Source organism: Hemitrygon akajei, chromosome 6, assembly GCF_048418815.1.
Source record: "Hemitrygon akajei chromosome 6, sHemAka1.3, whole genome shotgun sequence".
NCBI lineage: Eukaryota > Metazoa > Chordata > Chondrichthyes > Myliobatiformes > Dasyatidae > Hemitrygon > Hemitrygon akajei.
In genome coordinates, this window is record NC_133129.1 from 112,996,576 (window position 1) to 113,019,302 (window position 22,727).

Below are 22,727 nucleotides of genomic sequence, written 5' to 3' on the forward strand. Positions count from 1 at the left end.
TCTTGGAATCTCTTGTCTGAATCTATAATGTATTTTGTCACTTGCCTACCACATATTCCATCCTCTTCCTGATATGTGCTTGATAAAAAATGTTTATTTATAAACAGAAATTGTATAAATTGGCATGTTTATTTAGAGATACAGCATGGTAGCAGGCTATACCAGCCCAATGTGCTCACAGCACCCAGTTATACCCACAGAATGGCCTGTATAACTCTGGCTCGCAGTCCAAGGAACTATGTATCATTAGCTTAATGACATTAAGGAAAGTAATAGTATTCCACTTAACTAAGGTATTGATCTGTTTCTGTGCTGTCTAATCTAACCCTATTATAAGTCCCTTTTGCTGCCATTTGGTAATTGTCTCCCTGTATTCGTTGTAAGTAAAAATGGTAGTGCAATCACTCCTCCAAAATACATAATCCTCAGGGGACTATAGATGCCAATTTGGGATCCACATATTGGAATGTTGGTGCATTCCCTTCATGAAGTATGGCTTTGCATGAGCTGATGCACAGGCATCCACCTTACAGGCTCTCACAGATTGAGGTCAGGGTCCAGTGGCATGGAGTGCAAGATGGCTGCTGCAGCCTTGCTTTATATTTACTGCCATTGTGTTATGTCATCATCTGCCATTGAGGTCTTGTTGAATCATTCTTTGTCTGGAATCTCCTCCTTAACCTTACTGCCATAAGTGACCTTATGGATGGCTAAGCACCAGACAGCATCACTCTCAGGAACTCAGGAACTCACAAGATGATAACGATCCTCATGCAAGTAAGGAAAATAACTTGTTCACATTCCATTAGAACAAGAGGAGGAAGAGGCTCCAAGAGTATCCTTGGTGATGGCAGGGTCCAGAATATGAGTGTGAGCTGAAACATTTACATCCTTTTTCAGCAGGTGGATGATTTCCTTTCCTTGTTTCTGAGATCTCCACTAATTCAATTCCAGATGAGGGCACTAGATGCAAAAAGTTCACAGGATCAGACAATGTCCCAGCTGTGGATGTGCTCCAGATCTAGCTCCTTCAATCCCTGTCTGCCATTCAATGTTCTGGCTGTAATCTCAACTCTGCATTTCTTCCTCCCTTACCAAAACCCCCTTCCCCACCACACTGAATTGTGTCTACATTTGTCTTAAAGTATCCAGACCCCTTAAGGAAAAGTCCAAAACTCACGACACTGACAATTTCTTTTCCCTCCTCTCTCGTATGTATGACCAGTTACTTTAAAACAAAATAGAACATTGCAGAATGTCAATCTGGCAGGAAAATATAAATTTTATCAAATAAATTGAGAGATCACAGCACGTGAGATGAAGAGGGATCTGGATGTCCTAGTGCATGAATTACAAACAGCAAATAATTAGGTAGTCATTGTTTTTTTTAAATCCTGGTGGAGGTCTTTCACCTTCAATGTTTCACTTTCCAGAAATGTTGCCTAACCTGATCAGTGCTTCAGGCATCCACAGTATTTTAGTTTTCAAAATGGTCTTTATTGTTAGGAAAACGGATCAGAAAAGCAGAGTGTGCTTTAGTGGTACAAGTGAGTTTATATTTGAAGTAAGGTGGACAGTATTAGTCTCCTGGTCCATGGAAGGATGTCACTATTGGATGAAGTTCCGGTTTACTAGTCATCAGAATGAGCAGATTATTTTATAAGGTTAAGTAGGCTGGGCTTGTGTCTGCTGAAGTTTAGAAGAGTGAAAGATAAAAGAAAGTAACATCCTGAGGGATCTTGATAGGGTGGATGTTGAGATGTTTTCACAAGTTGGAAAGTAAAGGGTCATTGTTTAAACAGGGGCTCCTACTTAAGGCAGATAAGGTCATGAGTCTTTAGAACTCTTTCTGAAAAGGCAGCAGATGTAGTCTTCCAATATTTTTGATTGATAAATTCTTGGTAAGCTTGAGGGTTACTGAGGTTGGTGAGAGCATGTCAAGGGAACAGTCAGACTAGTCTGATCTTACTGAGCGATAGCAGGCACAGCTACTGCTCCTGCACCTGATTTTGTATGTATCCTTGTACATAAATATTCTAGTTCCCAAGAGCAGGTTAGAGGCTGGTTGATGAGGGAATTACCTCCTGATACCCCGAGGCCTTTTCCCATATCCACAGCACATTAGCAGTGTGTTGGAATTTTCCACACATGCCTGAATGGACAACTCCATCTATTTAAAAGTTGATATCATTCAGGACAAAGTAGTCTGCTTGACGGCAGAATTTCCCAATGATTATTTCTAACTACTCAGCAGGATTAGGGTCATAAGACTGCAGATGCTGAAATCGGAAGCAACAAGCAATATTCTTTGGTATTTAAACTTGTGAAGACATGTACATCAACAAGATGTGCTAGGCTTCTCATCAAAACTAGTTTCCCAATTATTTACAAATCAGCAAGCTTATGTTGTCTTTTTGCACCTCTACATCTTTATCTTAAATGTGTTTCTGGACTTGTAGCAGTAATCAGCACTTTTAAGCTTTTTGGTCCATTTATGTTGTAAATAGAATGTTGATTGGGCTTGCAAGGCAGGCTAGAAGTACGGAATATAATGATACTTTCTCAGGAAGTAGGATGAGAAGAACTAGGTCAGCATTAACTAAAAACAGCAAATTTAAAATGTTGGAAAAAGTGAGGTGATCAGGAAGCATCAGCAGAAGGAGAAAGTGTTTGATAATGAGGACCCATCATTAAAACTGAGAGAAAAGTTAGTGTAAGTAGTCCTGTAGTTATGATTTTTGTTTATTCTTAAAGGGTTGTTGACCCAAAATGTTGGTTTTTCTTTCCATAAATGCTTTCTGGTGTAGTGTGGTGGACAATGAAGAAGGTTATCTAAACTACAACAGGATTTAAATCAACTGGGAACATTGGCAGGCTGAATTTTGCTCTAACTTCAAGATATACATTTCTATAAGTTAAGACAGAACAGGACTTGAGCAGTGAACAGCAGTACCCTGGGGAGAATTGTCGACCAGAGAGACCAAGGGGTACACATACATAGTTCACAGAAAGTGGTGACATAGGTAGGTGTTTGTGAGGAAGGCACGTGACATGTTGCCTTCAGATAAAGCACTGACTACAAGAGCTTTTAACGAGCTGGAGTCACATCTGGAGCATTGTGAACATCCACAGCAGATGCCATCTCATTGGCTCTTCACACAACACTGGAACATCTAGACAGCAAAGATGCATAAATCAGAATGTTGTTTATTGATTATAACTCGGCATTCAATATGATTAGCCCTTCAGAACCAATTATTAAGCTTCAAGGCCACCACAATTGTATCCTCAATTTCCTCACTCACAGACTCTAGTCTGTTCATGATCTCCATCAGCACAGGTGCACCAAAGGCTGTGTGCTCTTATCACTTTACAGTTGTGACTGTGGCTAAGTACAGTTCCAATGACATATTCAAGTCTGCTGATACTCTGCTATCATGGGCCAAATTAAAGGTGATGATGAATCAGCATATAGGAGGGAGATTGAAAATCTGGCTGAGTGGTATAATAACAACAACCAATGTCAACAAGACCAAGGAACTGATTATTGACTTCAGAAGGAGGAAACCAAAGGTCATGAGCCAGTCCTCATCAGGGAATCAGAGGTGGAGATGAACAGCAACTTTAAATTCCTTGGTGTTATCGTTTCAGAGGACCGGACCTGACCTGGGCCCAGCACACAAGTGCAATTATGAAGAAAGCACAGCAGCGTCTCTACTTTCTCAGGACTTTGAAGAGATTTGGCATAGCATCTATAATTTTGACAAGCTTCTTTCGATGTGTAGTGGAGAGTATATTTACTGCATCACAGCCTGATATGGAAACACCAATGCCCTTGAATGAAAAATCCTACAAAATGTAGTGGATATAGCCCAGTCCATCACAGGTAAAGCCCTCCTAATCATTGAGCACATCTACGTGAATTGTCGTCACAGGAAAGCAGCACCCAAGACATGTTTCCTTCTTGCAGCTGCCATCAGGAAGAAGGCACAAGAGCCTTCGGGCACACACCACCAGGTTTAGGAAAAGTTACTACCCCTCAACCATCAGGCTCTTCAACTTATCTTAGTTGAAGATAAGTTAGTTCCCACAACCTATGGACTCACTTTCAAGGACTCTTCGTCTAATGTTCTCAATATTTATTGCACATTAATTTATATTAATGTTTCTTTTTGCATTTGCAGTTTGCTGTCTCTGCACTCTGGTTGAAAGCTGTAGTTTGGAGGTTGTTCATTGATTCTGTTATAGTTATTATTTTATAGATCTGTTGAGTACCCCCCCCCCCAAGAAAATATATATGGTGATATATATGTGAAGAAGAAGAAAGTCCTCAACTCCAAGTGGAGTCATCGGGACACCATCGTGACAGCATTTTTTAGCAGGCTTTCTTATTTTTATGAGGCCAAGTTGCTAGCTGGATGCTCAACCCAGCACAGATTGAAAGCATGCAAGGGAGCCGGCTGGATTCGAACTTGGGAGTCGTTGCTCCAAAGTCCGGCACTGATGCCACTATGCACCAGCCAGCCTGACGTATATGTACTTTGATAATAAAATCTACTTTAAACTTTTTGTATTTGCACAGTTTTATGTCTTTTGCACACGGGTTTCACAGCCAGCTGGTGCAGTCTTTCATTGATTCTATTATGGTTATTGGATTTGAGTATGCCCACAAGAAAATGACTCAGGGTTGTATATGGATAATAAATTACTTTGAACGCCATGTGTAATACTGGTTGTCATATTATAGGAAGGATGAAATTTGCAAAGATGTTGCCACCAACTGGAGGGCTTCAGATGTGAGACATGAGAGGCAGGGACTTGTTTTCCCCAAAGTATAGAAGGCTAAGGGGTGAACTTGTAGAGGTTTATAAAATGTCATATTGACTCCATCATTCTTTTTTTCCAGAGTTGGGGAGTCTAAAACCAGAGGACATAGGTTTAAAGTGAGAGGGCATAGACTCAAATGGGACCTGAGGGACCATTTTTCAACACAAGGTGTTAGGTATATGGAAAGGGTTGCTAGTGGAAGTGGTTGAATCAGGTACAATTACAATGTTTAAAAGAGCACATGGTTTACAGACAGATATGGACCAAAGCCATGTAAATGAGACTAGATCAGGAAGGCACATTGGTTGGCATGGATGGGTTAGGCTGTAGGGCCTGATTCAAAGCTTTATAACTAAGAGCATTTTCAATATTTGTTTCGGATTTTGAACATCTGGAGCTTTTTAATAGCCTCTGACTGGCTTCAGAAATGGGTGCACTCCATTCCAACTCTTTTATTTTCTACAGTACTCTTATATTTCTGATACTAGTACAGAAAAATCAGTAACGATTAAGATGTATAATTTTTGCATTTGAAGGCCCTTATAGCTTGTTTCCATTATTTCTTTGAGTCAAGTGGCAACTTTCTTGACGATAAACTGACATTATGCAAAATAGCCAGTGGTTCTGTGGATTTCCATGTCCTGCTTTAAACACAGTAGCTAGTAAGTTGTCAAGGAATATTCTGGCACTGCTCATTTACCTAATATATTGATATATGTACTTAATAGTGTCTCTGACGTCACTATATCAGCACTGCTTGAATGCAATCCACACTAACCACGGGTTTTTCCCCTGTCTGTCTAGGAAGGTTATCAACTTCTTCCCCAGTCTCATCAAACTAATCATATTAGTTCCCCTTGGAAACATGAAGTAAGTATTCAAATGTTTGTTTTCTTTTGCAGCTAAATACCCCGTGGGCGTTTAAATTTGCCAAATGTACCGTCGTCGACATTAGGTCCAATCTGGAATTTCCAGTTGGCAGACGATTTCCCTCCACGCCGCTCTGACATGTTGGGAAATCATGTACTCGGCAGGTTACAGCAGTGGTTTGCCTTTGCCTTCAGCCGGGTGAGTTTGAAGAGATCACCACCTCTTGCAGTGGATGACCAGGACGTCTAAGTGCCTTGTCGTGCTCTTAGCACTCCACAACGCCTGCTGGCCTGCCTTCTCGACCGTTGGACCATTAATCGGTCTCCTCCACTCAATCTGCCAGGGTCAGACTTCACACGCTGGGATAGGCAGATCCCCTACCTCACCGAGGGTCGAAGACCCGTCGTCTGCCCTCACCTGGTTTGGCCAGTCTGCCGAGACGGATTACCGGGGAGTGGCCGCTGCGCGTGTTATGGCTACTTGGAGCAACAGTTGAGAGCTGAGCGCCAGGCGAGGACCAAAGGAGAATGAGCTGCCCTGAAAAAGGACACGGCAGCCCCCCATCAGAGGTGCTACCCCTCCCTAGACACCCCGCCATTTGTATAATCTTCATTAAGCTGGCTCTGCGTTCACACTGTCCCACTCTGTATTCAATCTGGACCTGATTTCGCGGTCACTGTTCTGGCTTCACTCCGTTCCTCACTGTACCTGCTCCAGATGCTCGACACCAGACTGTCTGCCCTGTAATCCGGCACCGGGTCCGGCCGCTTCCTGAATTCCCGAGAGCACTCGCCGAGTGTTGTTGGCGTTGCCAGGCGACGGCCGGGTTCCAGGGAGCTGAGGGGAGAACGCCGGTGAAAGTTTGGAAGAAGGGTGAATGGGAGAGGGAGTGAACAAGGAAAGGGTGGGGGAAGAGAAGGGAGTGAGAAGAGTAGGAGAGGAAGAGAAGGGAGAGTGTGTGTGCGGAGTGGGGGAGGCAGCAACGTCTGAGATTGCAGTCGGTGAGCAGGTTAGGACGAGGAGAAAGGGAGTGGGAAGAGCCGGGGTCGACCAGTGTTGGGGGTGAATCAAGCCACGGGAGCCGAGAGATCCAGCCACCGCGGTTCGAGGCAGCGACTCCCTGCGGACACGGAGGTGAAACGGGGAGAATCACTGGAGTCAGAGCCCTGGACAGGTACCGGAGCCACTCATTCGTTGGATGAACGAATGCGAAAGGTGTTCGGTGTGAGAGTGAGGTGGACCGGGAGTGTGTGTGCGTGCACGCTCAGGGACTGGTTGTTCAAGGATGCAGAGGGTCCTCAGACCGCACTGGTGTGAGATGGAGTGTGTAGAATGTTCACAGTAGGAACTAAGAACTGGACATTTACCGTGGAATACACCGTGTGAATATAAAGGGTGGTGTAGAATGTGTAGCGTGAATACACAGAGGGGTGTGCAATATGCCAGGTGAATAAACTGAATGGGGTGTAATGTACCGGGTGAATATACAGAGGGGTGTGGAATGTGCCGGGTGAATATACACAGTGGTGTGGAAAGTGCTGGGTGAATATACAGAGTGGGGTGGAATGAGCCGGGTGAATATACAGAGTGGTGTGGAATGTACCGGGTGAATAGACAGAGTGGGGTGAAATGTGCCGGGTGAATATACAGAGTGGTGTGGAATGTACCGGGTGAATATACAGAGTGGGGTGAAATGTACCGGGTGAATATACAGATTAGTGTGGAATGTACCGGGTGAATATACAGAGTGGTGTGGAATGTACCGGGTGAATATGCAGATTAGTGTGGAATGTACCGGATGAATATACAGAGTGGGGTGGAATGTGGCGGGTGAATATACAGAGTGGGGTGGAATGTACCGGGTGAATATACAGTGTGTTGTGGAATGTACCGGGTGAATATACAGAGTGGGGTGGAATGTGCCGGGTGAATATACAGAGTGTTGTGGAATGTGCCGGGTGAATATACAGAGTGGTGTGGAATGTACCAGGTGAATATACAGAGTGGGGTGGAATGTACTGGGTGAATATACAGAGTGGGGTGGAATGTGCTGGGTGAATATACAGAGTGTTGTGGAATATGCCGGGTGAATATACAGAGTGGGGTGGAATGTGCCGGGTGAATATACAGAGTGGTGTGGAATGTACCAGGTGAATATACAGAGTGGGGTGGAATGTACCAGGTGAATATACAGAGTGGGGTGGAATGTACCGGGTGAATATACAGAGTGCGGTGGAATGTGCCGGGTGAATATACAGAGTGGTGTGGAATATGCCGGGTGAATATACAGAGTGGGGTGGAATGTGCCGGGTGAATATACAGAGTGGTGTGGAATGTACCGGGTGAATATACAGAGTGGGGTGGAATGTGCCGGGTGAATATACAGAGTGGTGTGGAATGTACTGGGTGAATATACAGAGTGGGGTGGAATGTGCCGGGTGAATATACAGAGTGTTGTGGAATGTACCGGGTGAATATACAGAGTGTTGTGGAATGTACCGGGTGAATATACAGAGTGGGGTGGAATGTGCCGGGTGAATATACAGAGTGTTGTGGAATGTGCCGGGTGAATATACAGAGTGGGGTGGAATGTGCCGGGTGAATATACAGAGTGGGGTGGAATGTGCCGGGTGAATATACAGAGTGTTGTGGAATGTACCGGGTGAATATACAGAGTGGGGTCGAATGTGCCGGGTGAATATACAGAGTGTTGTGGAATGTACCGGGTGAATATACAGAGTAGGGTCGAATGTGCCGGGTGAATATACAGAGTGGTGTGGAATGTACTGGGTGAATATACAGAGTGGGGTGGAATGTGCCGGGTGAATATACAGAGTGTTGTGGAATGTACCGGGTGAATATACAGAGTGGGGTGGAATGTGCCGGGTGAATATACAGAGTGTTGTGGAATGTACCGGGTGAATATACAGAGTGGGGTCGAATGTGCCGGGTGAATATACAGAGTGTTGTGGAATGTACCGGGTGAATATACAGAGTGTTGTGGAATGTACCGGGTGAATATACAGAGTAGGGTCGAATGTGCCGGGTGAATATACAGAGTGGGGTGGAATGTGCCGGGTGAATATACAGAGTGGTGTGGAATGTACTGGGTGAATATACAGAGTGGGGTGGAATGTGCCGGGTGAATATACAGAGTGGGGTGGAATGTGCCGGGTGAATATACAGAATGGGGTGGAATGTAACGGGTGAATATACAGAATGGGGTGGGATGTGCCGGGTGAATATACAGAGTGGGGTGGAATGTACCGGGTGAATATACAGAGTGGTGTGGAATGTTCCGGATGAATATACGCGGTAGTGTGGAATGTGCCGGATGAATATACAGAATTGGGTGGGATGTGTCGGGTGAATATACACAGTTGGGTGGAATGTGTCGTGTGAATATACAGCGGCGTGTGTAATGTGTCGTGTGAATATACACAGTTGGGTGGAATGTGCCGTGTGAATATACAGCGGGGTGTGTAATGTGTCCTGTGAAAATACACTGTTTAGTGGAATGTGTCGTGTGAATATACAGCGGGGTGTGTAATGTGTCGTGAGAATATACACTGTTTAGTGGAATGTGCCGGGTAAATATACAGCGGGGTGTGAAATGTGTCGTGTGAATATACACTGTTTTGTGGAATGTGCCGGGTGAATATGTAGTGGGGTGTGTAATGTGTCGTGTGAATATACACGGTTTAGTGGAATGTGTTGTGTGAATATACACTGTTTAGTGGAATGTGTCGTGTGAATATACAGCGGGGTGTGTAATGTGTCGTGTGAATATACACTGTTTAGTGGAATGTGCCGGGTGAATATGTAGTGGGGTGTGTAATGTGTCGTGTGAATATACACAGTTGGGTGGAATGTGCCGGGTGAATATGTAGTGGGGTGTGTAATGTGTCGTGTGAATATACACGGTTTAGTGTAATGTGTCGTGAGAATATACACTGTTTAGTGGAATGTGCCGGGTGAATATACAGAGTGTTGTGGAATGTGCCGGGTGAATATACAGAGTGGTGTGGAATGTACCGGTGAATATACAGAGTGGGGTGGAATGTACTGGGTGAATATACAGAGTGGGGTGGAATGTGCCGGGTGAATATACAGAGTGTTGTGGAATATGCCGGGTGAATATACAGAGTGGGGTGGAATGTGCCGGGTGAATATACAGAGTGTTGTGGAATGTACCGGGTGAATATACAGAGTGTTGTGGAATGTACCGGGTGAATATACAGAGTGGGGTGGAATGTTCCGGGTGAATATACAGAGTGTTGTGGAATGTGCCGGGTGAATATACAGAGTGTTGTGGAATATGCCGGGTGAATATACAGAGTGGGGTGGAATGTGCTGGGTGAATATACAGAGTGTTGTGGAATGTACCGGGTGAATATACAGAGTGTTGTGGAATGTACCGGGTGAATATACAGAGTGGGGTGGAATGTGCCGGGTGAATATACAGAGTGTTGTGGAATGTACCGGGTGAATATACAGAGTGGGGTGGAATGTGCCGGGTGAATATACAGAGTGGTGTGGAATGTACCAGGTGAATATACAGAGTGGGGTGGAATGTACCAGGTGAATATACAGAGTGGGGTGGAATGTACTGGGTGAATATACAGAGTGCGGTGGAATGTGCCAGGTGAATATACAGAGTGGTGTGGAATATGCCGGGTGAATATACAGAGTGGGGTGGAATGTGCCGGGTGAATATACAGAGTGGTGTGGAATGTACCGGGTGAATATACAGAGTGGTGTGGAATGTACTGGGTGAATATACAGAGTGTTGTGGAATGTACCGGGTGAATATACAGAGTGGGGTGCAATGTGCCGGGTGAATATACAGAGTGTTGTGGAATGTGCCGGGTGAATATACAGAGTGGGGTGGAATGTGCCGGGTGAATATACAGAGTGTTGTGGAATGTACCGGGTGAATATACAGAGTGGGGTGGAAGGTGCCGGGTGAATATACAGAGTGTTGTGGAATGTACCGGGTGAATATACAGAGTGGGGTCGAATGTGCCGGGTGAATATACAGAGTGTTGTGGAATGTACCGGGTGAATATACAGAGTGTTGTGGAATGTACCGGGTGAATATACAGAGTAGGGTCGAATGTGCCGGGTGAATATACAGAGTGGTGTGGAATGTACTGGGTGAATATACAGAGTGGGGTGGAATGTGCCGGGTGAATATACAGAGTGTTGTGGAATGTACCGGGTGAATATACAGAGTGGGGTGGAATGTGCCGGGTGAATATACAGAGTGTTGTGGAATGTACCGGGTGAATATACAGAGTGGGGTGGAATGTGCCGGGTGAATATACAGAGTGTTGTGGAATGTACCGGGTGAATATACAGAGTGTTGTGGAATGTACCGGGTGAATATACAGAGTAGGGTCGAATGTGCCGGGTGAATATACAGAGTGGGGTGGAATGTGCCGGGTGAATATACAGAGTGGTGTGGAATGTACTGGGTGAATATACAGAGTGGGGTGGAATGTGCCGGGTGAATATACAGAATGGGGTGGAATGTAACGGGTGAATATACAGAATGGGGTGGGATGTGCCGGGTGAATATACAGAGTGGGGTGGAATGTACCGGGTGAATATACAGAGTGGTGTGGAATGTTCCGGATGAATATACGCGGTAGTGTGGAATGTGCCGGATGAATATACAGAATTGGGTGGGATGTGTCGGGTGAATATACACAGTTGGGTGGAATGTGTCGTGTGAATATACAGCGGCGTGTGTAATGTGTCGTGTGAATATACACAGTTGGGTGGAATGTGTCGTGTGAATATACAGCGGGGTGTGTAATGTGTCCTGTGAAAATACACTGTTTAGTGGAATGTGTCGTGTGAATATACAGCGGGGTGTGTAATGTGTCGTGAGAATATACACTGTTTAGTGGAATGTGCCGGGTAAATATACAGCGGGGTGTGTAATGTGTCGTGTGAATATACACTGTTTAGTGGAATGTGCCGGGTGAATATGTAGTAGGGTGTGTAATGTGTCGTGTGAATATACACAGTTGGGTGGAATGAGCCGGGTGAATATGTAGTGGGGTGTGTAATGTGTCGTGTGAATATACACGGTTTAGTGTAATGTGTCGTGAGAATATACACTGTTTAGTGGAATGTGCCGGGTGAATATACAGAGTGTTGTGGAATGTGCCGGGTGAATATACAGAGTGGTGTGGAATGTACCAGGTGAATATACAGAGTGGGGTGGAATGTACTGGGTGAATATACAGAGTGGGGTGGAATGTGCCGGGTGAATATACAGAGTGTTGTGGAATATGCCGGGTGAATATACAGAGTGGGGTGGAATGTGCCGGGTGAATATACAGAGTGTTGTGGAATGTACCGGGTGAATATACAGAGTGTTGTGGAATGTACCGGGTGAATATACAGAGTGGGGTGGAATGTTCCGGGTGAATATACAGAGTGTTGTGGAATGTGCCGGGTGAATATACAGAGTGTTGTGGAATATGCCGGGTGAATATACAGACTGGGGTGGAATGTGCCGGGTGAATATACAGAGTGTTGTGGAATGTACCGGGTGAATATACAGAGTGTTGTGGAATGTACCGGGTGAATATACAGAGTGGGGTGGAATGTGCCGGGTGAATATACAGAGTGTTGTGGAATGTGCCTGGTGAATATACAGAGTGGTGTGGAATGTACCAGGTGAATATACAGAGTGGGGTGGAATGTACCGGGTGAATATACAGAGTGGGGTGGAATGTGCCAGGTGAATATACAGAGTGGTGTGGATTATGCCGGGTGAATATACAGAGTGGGGTCGATTGTGCCGGGTGAATATACAGAGTGGGGTGGAATGTACCGGGTGAATATGCAGATTAGTGTGGAATGTACCGGATGAATATACAGAGTGGGGTGGAATGTGCCGGGTGAATATACAGAGTGGGGTGGAATGTACCGGGTGAATATACAGAGTGTTGTGGAATGTACCGGGTGAATATACAGAGTGGGGTGGAATGTGCCGGGTGAATATACAGAGTGTTGTGGAATGTGCCGGGTGAATATACAGAGTGGGGTGGAATGTGCCGGGTGAATATACAGAGTGGGGTGGAATGTGCCGGGTGAATATACAGAGTGGTGTGGAATGTACTGGGTGAATATACAGAGTGGGGTGGAATGTGCCTGGTGAATATACAGAGTGTTGTGGAATGTACCAGGTGAATATACAGAGTGGGGTGGAATGTGCCGGGTGAATATACAGAGTGTTGTGGAATGTAGCGGGTGAATATACAGAGTGTTGTGGAATGTACCGGGTGAATATACAGAGTGTTGTGGAATGTACCGGGTGAATATACAGAGTGGGGTGGAATGTGCCGGGTGAATATACAGAGTGTTGTGGAATGTACCGGGTGAATATACAGAGTGGGGTCGAATGTGCCGGGTGAATATACAGAGTGTTGTGGAATGTACCGGGTGAATATACAGAGTGTTGTGGAATGTACCGGGTGAATATACAGAGTAGGGTCGAATGTGCCGGGTGAATATACAGAGTGTTGTGGAATGTGCCGGGTGAATATACAGAGTGGGGTGGAATGTGCCGGGTGAATATACAGAATGGGGTGGAATGTGCCTGGTGAATATACAGAGTGGTGTGGAATGTACCAGGTGAATATACAGAGTGGGGTGGAATGTACCGGGTGAATATACAGAGTGGGGTGGAATGTGCCAGGTGAATATACAGAGTGGTGTGGATTATGCCGGGTGAATATACAGAGTGGGGTCGATTGTGCCGGGTGAATATACAGAGTGGGGTGGAATGTACCGGGTGAATATGCAGATTAGTGTGGAATGTACCGGATGAATATACAGAGTGGGGTGGAATGTGCCGGGTGAATATACAGAGTGGGGTGGAATGTACCGGGTGAATATACAGAGTGTTGTGGAATGTACCGGGTGAATATACAGAGTGGGGTGGAATGTGCCGGGTGAATATACAGAGTGTTGTGGAATGTACCAGGTGAATATACAGAGTGGGGTGGAATGTGCCGGGTGAATATACAGAGTGTTGTGGAATGTAGCGGGTGAATATACAGAGTGTTGTGGAATGTACCGGGTGAATATACAGAGTGTTGTGGAATGTACCGGGTGAATATACAGAGTGGGGTGGAATGTGCCGGGTGAATATACAGAGTGGGGTGGAATGTGCCGGGTGAATATACAGAGTGGTGTGGAATGTACTGGGTGAATATACAGAGTGGGGTGGAATGTGCCTGGTGAATATACAGAGTGTTGTGGAATGTACCAGGTGAATATACAGAGTGGGGTGGAATGTGCCGGGTGAATATACAGAGTGTTGTGGAATGTAGCGGGTGAATATACAGAGTGTTGTGGAATGTACCGGGTGAATATACAGAGTGTTGTGGAATGTACCGGGTGAATATACAGAGTGGGGTGGAATGTGCCGGGTGAATATACAGAGTGTTGTGGAATGTACCGGGTGAATATACAGAGTGGGGTCGAATGTGCCGGGTGAATATACAGAGTGTTGTGGAATGTACCGGGTGAATATACAGAGTGTTGTGGAATGTACCGGGTGAATATACAGAGTAGGGTCGAATGTGCCGGGTGAATATACAGAGTGTTGTGGAATGTGCCGGGTGAATATACAGAGTGGGGTGGAATGTGCCGGGTGAATATACAGAATGGGGTGGAATGTACCGGGTGAATATACAGAATGGGGTGGGATGTGCCGGGTGAATATACAGAGTGGGATGGAATGTACCGGGTGAATATACAGAGTGGTGTGGAATGTTCCGGATGAATATACGCGGTAGTGAGGAATGTGCCGGATGAATATACAGAATTGTGTGGGATGTGTCGGGTGAATATACACAGTTGGGTGGAATGTGTCGTGTGAATATACAGCGGCGTGTGTAATGTGTCGTGTGAATATACACAGTTGGGTGGAATGTGCCGGGTGAATATGTAGTGGGGTGTGTAATGTGTCGTGTGAATATACACAGTTGGGTGGAATGTGCCGGGTGAATATGTAGTGGGGTGTGTAATGTGTCGTGTGAATATACACAGTTTAGTGTAATGTGTCGTGAGAATATACACTGTTTAGTGGAATGTGCCGGGTGAATATACAGAGTGTTGTGGAATGTGCCGGGTGAATATACAGAGTGGTGTGGAATGTACCAGGTGAATATACAGAGTGGGGTGGAATGTACTGGGTGAATATACAGAGTGGGGTGGAATGTGCCGGGTGAATATACAGAGTGTTGTGGAATATGCCGGGTGAATAAACAGAGTGGGGTGGAATGTGCCGGGTGAATATACAGAGTGTTGTGGAATGTACCGGGTGAATATACAGAGTGTTGTGGAATGTACCGGGTGAATATACAGAGTGGGGTGGAATGTGCCGGGTGAATATACAGAGTGTTGTGGAATGTGCCAGGTGAATATACAGAGTGTTGTGGAATATGCCGGGTGAATATACAGAGTGGGGTGGAATGTGCCGGGTGAATATACAGAGTGTTGTGGAATGTACCGGGTGAATATACAGAGTGTTGTGGAATGTACCGGGTGAATATACAGAGTGGGGTGGAATGTGCCGGGTGAATATACAGAGTGGGGTGGAATGTGCCGGGTGAATATACAGAGTGTTGTGGAATGTACCGGGTGAATATACAGAGTGGGGTGGAATGTGCCGGGTGAATATACAGAGTGTTGTGGAATGTGCCGGGTGAATATACAGAGTGGTGTGGAATGTACCAGGTGAATATACAGAGTGGGGTGGAATGTACCGGGTGAATATACAGAGTGGGGTGGAATGTGCCAGGTGAATATACAGAGTGGTGTGGATTATGCCGGGTGAATATACAGAGTGGGGTCGATTGTGCCGGGTGAATATACAGAGTGGGGTGGAATGTACCGGGTGAATATGCAGATTAGTGTGGAATGTACCGGATGAATATACAGAGTAGGGTCGAATGTGCCGGGTGAATATACAGAGTGGTGTGGAATGTACTGGGTGAATATACAGAGTGGGGTGGAATGTGCCGGGTGAATATACAGAGTGTTGTGGAATGTACCGGGTGAATATACAGAGTGGGGTGGAATGTGTCGGGTGAATATACAGAGTGTTGTGGAATGTACCGGGTGAATATACAGAGTGGGGTCGAATGTGCCGGGTGAATATACAGAGTGTTGTGGAATGTACCGGGTGAATATACAGAGTGTTGTGGAATGTACCGGGTGAATATACAGAGTAGGGTCGAATGTGCCGGGTGAATATACAGAGTGGGGTGGAATGTGCCGGGTGAATATACAGAGTGGTGTGGAATGTACTGGGTGAATATACAGAGTGGGGTGGAATGTGCCGGGTGAATATACAGAATGGGGTGGAATGTAACGGGTGAATATACAGAATGGGGTGGGATGTGCCGGGTGAATATACAGAGTGGGGTGGAATGTACCGGGTGAATATACAGAGTGGTGTGGAATGTTCCGGATGAATATACGCGGTAGTGTGGAATGTGCCGGATGAATATACAGAATTGGGTGGGATGTGTCGGGTGAATATACACAGTTGGGTGGAATGTGTCGTGTGAATATACAGCGGCGTGTGTAATGTGTCGTGTGAATATACACAGTTGGGTGGAATGTGCCGTGTGAATATACAGCGGGGTGTGTAATGTGTCCTGTGAAAATACACTGTTTAGTGGAATGTGTCGTGTGAATATACAGCGGGGTGTGTAATGTGTCGTGAGAATATACACTGTTTAGTGGAATGTGCCGGGTAAATATACAGCGGGGTGTGTAATGTGTCGTGTGAATATACACTGTTTAGTGGAATGTGCCGGGTGAATATGTAGTAGGGTGTGTAATGTGTCGTGTGAATATACACAGTTGGGTGGAATGAGCCGGGTGAATATGTAGTGGGGTGTGTAATGTGTCGTGTGAATATACACGGTTTAGTGTAATGTGTCGTGAGAATATACACTGTTTAGTGGAATGTGCCGGGTGAATATACAGAGTGTTGTGGAATGTGCCGGGTGAATATACAGAGTGGTGTGGAATGTACCAGGTGAATATACAGAGTGGGGTGGAATGTACTGGGTGAATATACAGAGTGGGGTGGAATGTGCCGGGTGAATATACAGAGTGTTGTGGAATATGCCGGGTGAATATACAGAGTGGGGTGGAATGTGCCGGGTGAATATACAGAGTGTTGTGGAATGTACCGGGTGAATATACAGAGTGTTGTGGAATGTACCGGGTGAATATACAGAGTGGGGTGGAATGTTCCGGGTGAATATACAGAGTGTTGTGGAATGTGCCGGGTGAATATACAGAGTGTTGTGGAATATGCCGGGTGAATATACAGAGTGGGGTGGAATGTGCCGGGTGAATATACAGAGTGTTGTGGAATGTACCGGGTGAATATACAGAGTGTTGTGGAATGTACCGGGTGAATATACAGAGTGGGGTGGAATGTGCCGGGTGAATATACAGAGTGTTGTGGAATGTGCCTGGTGAATATACAGAGTGGTGTGGAATGTACCAGGTGAATATACAGAGTGGGGTGGAATGTACCGGGTGAATATACAGAGTGGGGTGGAATGTGCCAGGTGAATATACAGAGTGGTGTGGATTATGCCGGGTGAATATACAGAGTGGGGTCGATTGTGCCGGGTGAATATACAGAGTGGGGTGGAATGTACCGGGTGAATATGCAGATTAGTGTGGAATGTACCGGATGAATATACAGAGTGGGGTGGAATGTGCCGGGTGAATATACAGAGTGGGGTGGAATGTACCGGGTGAATATACAGAGTGTTGTGGAATGTACCGGGTGAATATACAGAGTGGGGTGGAATGTGCCGGGTGAATATACAGAGTGTTGTGGAATGTGCCGGGTGAATATACAGAGTGGGGTGGAATGTGCCGGGTGAATATACAGAGTGGGGTGGAATGTGCCGGGTGAATATACAGAGTGGTGTGGAATGTACTGGGTGAATATACAGAGTGGGGTGGAATGTGCCTGGTGAATATACAGAGTGTTGTGGAATGTACCAGGTGAATATACAGAGTGGGGTGGAATGTGCCGGGTGAATATACAGAGTGTTGTGGAATGTAGCAGGTGAATATACAGAGTGTTGTGGAATGTACCGGGTGAATATACAGAGTGTTGTGGAATGTACCGGGTGAATATACAGAGTGGGGTGGAATGTGCCGGGTGAATATACAGAGTGTTGTGGAATGTACCGGGTGAAAATACAGAGTGGGGTCGAATGTGCCGGGTGAATATACAGAGTGTTGTGGAATGTACCGGGTGAATATACAGAGTGTTGTGGAATGTACCGGGTGAATATACAGAGTAGGGTCGAATGTGCCGGGTGAATATACAGAGTGTTGTGGAATGTGCCGGGTGAATATACAGAGTGGGGTGGAATGTGCCGGGTGAATATACAGAATGGGGTGGAATGTACCGGGTGAATATACAGAATGGGGTGGGATGTGCCGGGTGAATATACAGAGTGGGGTGGAATGTACCGGGTGAATATACAGAGTGGTGTGGAATGTTCCGGATGAATATACGCGGTAGTGTGGAATGTGCCGGATGAATATACAGAATTGGGTGGGATGTGTCGGGTGAATATACACAGTTGGGTGGAATGTGTCGTGTGAATATACAGCGGCGTGTGTAATGTGTCGTGTGAATATACACAGTTGGGTGGAATGTGTCGTGTGAATATACAGCGGGGTGTGTAATGTGTCGTGTGAATATACACAGTTGGGAGGAATGTGCCGTGTGAATATACAGCGGGGTGTGTAATGTGTCCTGTGAATATACACTGTTTAGTGGAATGTGTCGTGTGAATATACAGCGGGGTGTGTAATGTGTCGTGTGAATATACACTGTTTAGTGGAATGTGCCGGGTGAATATGTAGTAGGGTGTGTAATGTGTCGTGTGAATATACACAGTTGGGTGGAATGAGCCGGGTGAATATGTAGTGGGGTGTGTAATGTGTCGTGTGAATATACACAGTTTAGTGTAATGTGTCGTGAGAATATACACTGTTTAGTGGAATGTGCCGGGTGAATATACAGAGTGTTGTGGAATGTGCCGGGTGAATATACAGAGTGGTGTGGAATGTACCAGGTGAATATACAGAGTGGGGTGGAATGTACTGGGTGAATATACAGAGTGGGGTGGAATGTGCCGGGTGAATATACAGAGTGTTGTGGAATATGCCGGGTGAATAAACAGAGTGGGGTGGAATGTGCCGGGTGAATATACAGAGTGTTGTGGAATGTACCGGGTGAATATACAGAGTGTTGTGGAATGTACCGGGTGAATATACAGAGTGGGGTGGAATGTGCCGGGTGAATATACAGAGTGTTGTGGAATGTGCCAGGTGAATATACAGAGTGTTGTGGAATATGCCGGGTGAATATACAGAGTGGGGTGGAATGTGCCGGGTGAATATACAGAGTGTTGTGGAATGTACCAGGTGAATATACAGAGTGTTGTGGAATGTACCGGGTGAATATACAGAGTGGGGTGGAATGTGCCGGGTGAATATACAGAGTGTTGTGGAATGTGCCGGGTGAATATACAGAGTGGTGTGGAATGTACCAGGTGAATATACAGAGTGGGGTGGAATGTACCGGGTGAATATACAGAGTGGGGTGGAATGTGCCAGGTGAATATACAGAGTGGTGTGGATTATGCCGGGTGAATATACAGAGTGGGGTCGATTGTGCCGGGTGAATATACAGAGTGGGGTGGAATGTACCGGGTGAATATGCAGATTAGTGTGGAATGTACTGGATGAATATACAGAGTGGGGTGGAATGTGCCGGGTGAATATACAGAGTGGGGTGGAATGTACCGGGTGAATATACAGAGTCTTGTGGAATGTACCGGGTGAATATACAGAGTGGGGTGGAATGTGCCGGGTGAATATACAGAGTGTTGTGGAATGTGCCGGGTGAATATACAGAGTGGGGTGGAAAGTGCCGGGTGAATATACAGAGTGGTGTGGAATGTGTCCTGTGAATATACAGCGGGGTGTGTAATGTGTCGTGTGAATATACACTGTTTAGTGGAATGTGCCGGGTGAATATACAGCGGGGTGTGTAATGTGTCCTGTGAATATACACTGTTTAGTGGAATGTGTCGTGTGAATATACGGCGGGGTGTGTAATGTGTCGTGAGAATATACACTGTTTAGTGGAATGTGTCGTGTGAATATACAATGTTAGTGGAATGTGCCGGGTAAATATACACTGTTTAGTGGAATGTGTTGTGTGAATATACACTGTTTAGTGGAATGTGCCGGGTGAATATGTAGTGGGATGTGTAATGTGTCGTGTGAATATACACAGTTGGGTGGAATGTGCCGGGTGAATATGTAGTGGGTTGTGTAATGTGTCGTGTGAATATACACTGTTTAGTGGAATGTGTTGTGTGAATATACACTGTTTACTGGAATGTGCCGGGTGAATATACAGCGGGGTGTGTAATGTGTCGTGGGAATATACACTGTTTAGTGGAATGTGCCGGGTGAATATGTAGTGGGGTGTGTAATGTGTCGTGTGCATATACACAGTTGGGTGGAATGTGCCGGGTGAATATACAGAGTGGTGTGGAATGTACCGGGTGAATAGACAGAGTGGGGTGGAATGTGCCGGGTGAATATACAGAGTGTTGTGGAATGTGCCGGGTGAATATACAGAGTGGGGTGGAATGTGCCGGGTGAATATACAGAGTGGGGTGGAATGTGCCGGGTGAATATACAGAGTGGTGTGGAATGTACTGGGTGAATATACAGAGTGGGGTGGAATGTGCCGGGTGAATATACAGAGTGTTGTGGAATGTACCGGGTGAATATACAGAGTGGGGTGGAATGTGCCGGGTGAATATACAGAGTGGTGTGGAATGTACCGGGTGAATATACAGAGTGGGGTGGAATGTGCCGGGTGAATATACAGAGTGGTGTGGAATGTACCAGGTGAATATACAGAGTGGGGTGGAATGTGCCGGGTGAATATACAGAGTGGTGTGGAATGTACCGGGTGAATATACAGAGTGGGGTGGAATGTGCTGGGTGAATATACAGAGTGTTGTGGAATATGCCGGGTGAATATACAGAGTGGGGTGGAATGTGCCGGGTGAATATACAGAGTGGTGTGGAATGTACCAGGTGAATATACAGAGTGGGGTGGAATGTACCAGGTGAATATACAGAGTGGGGTGGAATGTACTGGGTGAATATACAGAGTGCGGTGGAATGTGCCGGGTGAATATACAGAGTGGTGTGGAATATGCCGGGTGAATATACAGAGTGGTGTGGAATGTACCGGGTGAATATACAGAGTGGGGTGGAATGTGCCGGGTGAATATACAGAGTGGTGTGGAATGTACTGGGTGAATATACAGAGTGGGGTGGAATGTGCCGGGTGAATATACAGAGTGTTGTGGAATGTACCGGGTGAATATACAGAGTGTTGTGGAATGTACCGGGTGAATATACAGAGTGGGGTGGAATGTGCCGGGTGAATATACAGAGTGTTGTGGAATGTGCCGGGTGAATATACAGAGTGGGGTGGAATGTGCCGGGTGAATATACAGAGTGCGGTGGAATGTGCCGGGTGAATATACAGAGTGTTGTGGAATGTACCGGGTGAATATACAGAGTGGGGTCGAATGTGCCGGGTGAATATACAGAGTGTTGTGGAATGTACCGGGTGAATATACAGAGTAGGGTCGAATGTGCCGGGTGAATATACAGAGTGGTGTGGAATGTACTGGGTGAATATACAGAGTGGGGTGGAATGTGCCGGGTGAATATACAGAGTGGGGTCGAATGTGCCGGGTGAATATACAGAGTGTTGTGGAATGTACCGGGTGAATATACAGAGTGTTGTGGAATGTACCGGGTGAATATACAGAGTGGGGTCGAATGTGCCGGGTGAATATACAGAGTGTTGTGGAATGTACCGGGTGAATATACAGAGTGTTGTGGAATGTACCGGGTGAATATACAGAGTAGGGTCGAATGTGCCGGGTGAATATACAGAGTGGGGTGGAATGTGCCGGGTGAATATACAGAGTGGTGTGGAATGTACTGGGTGAATATACAGAGTGGGGTGGAATGTGCCGGGTGAATATACAGAGTGGGGTGGAATGTGCCGGGTGAATATACAGAATGGGGTGGAATGTAACGGGTGAATATACAGAATGGGGTGGGATGTGCCGGGTGAATATACAGAGTGGGGTGGAATGTACCGGGTGAATATACAGAGTGGTGTGGAATGTTCCGGATGAATATACGCGGTAGTGTGGAATGTGCCGGATGAATATACAGAATTGGGTGGGATGTGTCGGGTGAATATACACAGTTGGGTGGAATGTGTCGTGTGAATATACAGCGGCGTGTGTAATGTGTCGTGTGAATATACACAGTTGGGTGGAATGTGCCGTGTGAATATACAGCGGGGTGTGTAATGTGTCGTGTGAATATACACAGTTGAGAGGAATGTGCCGTGTGAATATACAGCGGGGTGTGTAATGTGTCGTGTGAATATACACAGTTTAGTGGAATGTGTCGTGTGAATATACAGCGGGGTGTGTAATGTGTCCTGTGAAAATACACTGTTTAGTGGAATGTGTCGTGTGAATATACAGCGGGGTGTGTAATGTGTCGTGAGAATATACACTGTTTAGTGGAATGTGCCGGGTAAATATACAGCGGGGTGTGAAATGTGTCGTGTGAATATACACTGTTTTGTGGAATGTGCCGGGTGAATATGTAGTAGGGTGTGTAATGTGTCGTGTGAATATACACAGTTTAGTGGAATGTGCCGGGTGAATATGTAGTAGGGTGTGTAATGTGTCGTGTGAATATACACAGTTGGGTGGAATGTGCCGGGTGAATATGTAGTGGGGTGTGTAATGTGTCGTGTGAATATACACGGTTTAGTGTAATGTGTCGTGAGAATATACACTGTTTAGTGGAATGTGCCGGGT

General features: G+C 45.9%; 1 protein-coding gene across 1 annotated transcript in view; it reads left to right on the forward strand.

The window, feature by feature from the left end:
- Positions 1 to 5,997: 5,997 nt before the first annotated feature.
- The window catches only part of agbl2 (AGBL carboxypeptidase 2), an 83,825-nt gene continuing 67,095 nt past the window's right edge, over positions 5,998 to 22,727 (forward strand). The window contains exon 1 of the mRNA XM_073050047.1: positions 5,998 to 6,266. Within this exon, the coding sequence (XP_072906148.1) occupies positions 6,225 to 6,266 (42 nt within the window). The 5' untranslated portion in view covers positions 5,998 to 6,224. The remainder of the gene's footprint in view (positions 6,267 to 22,727) is intronic.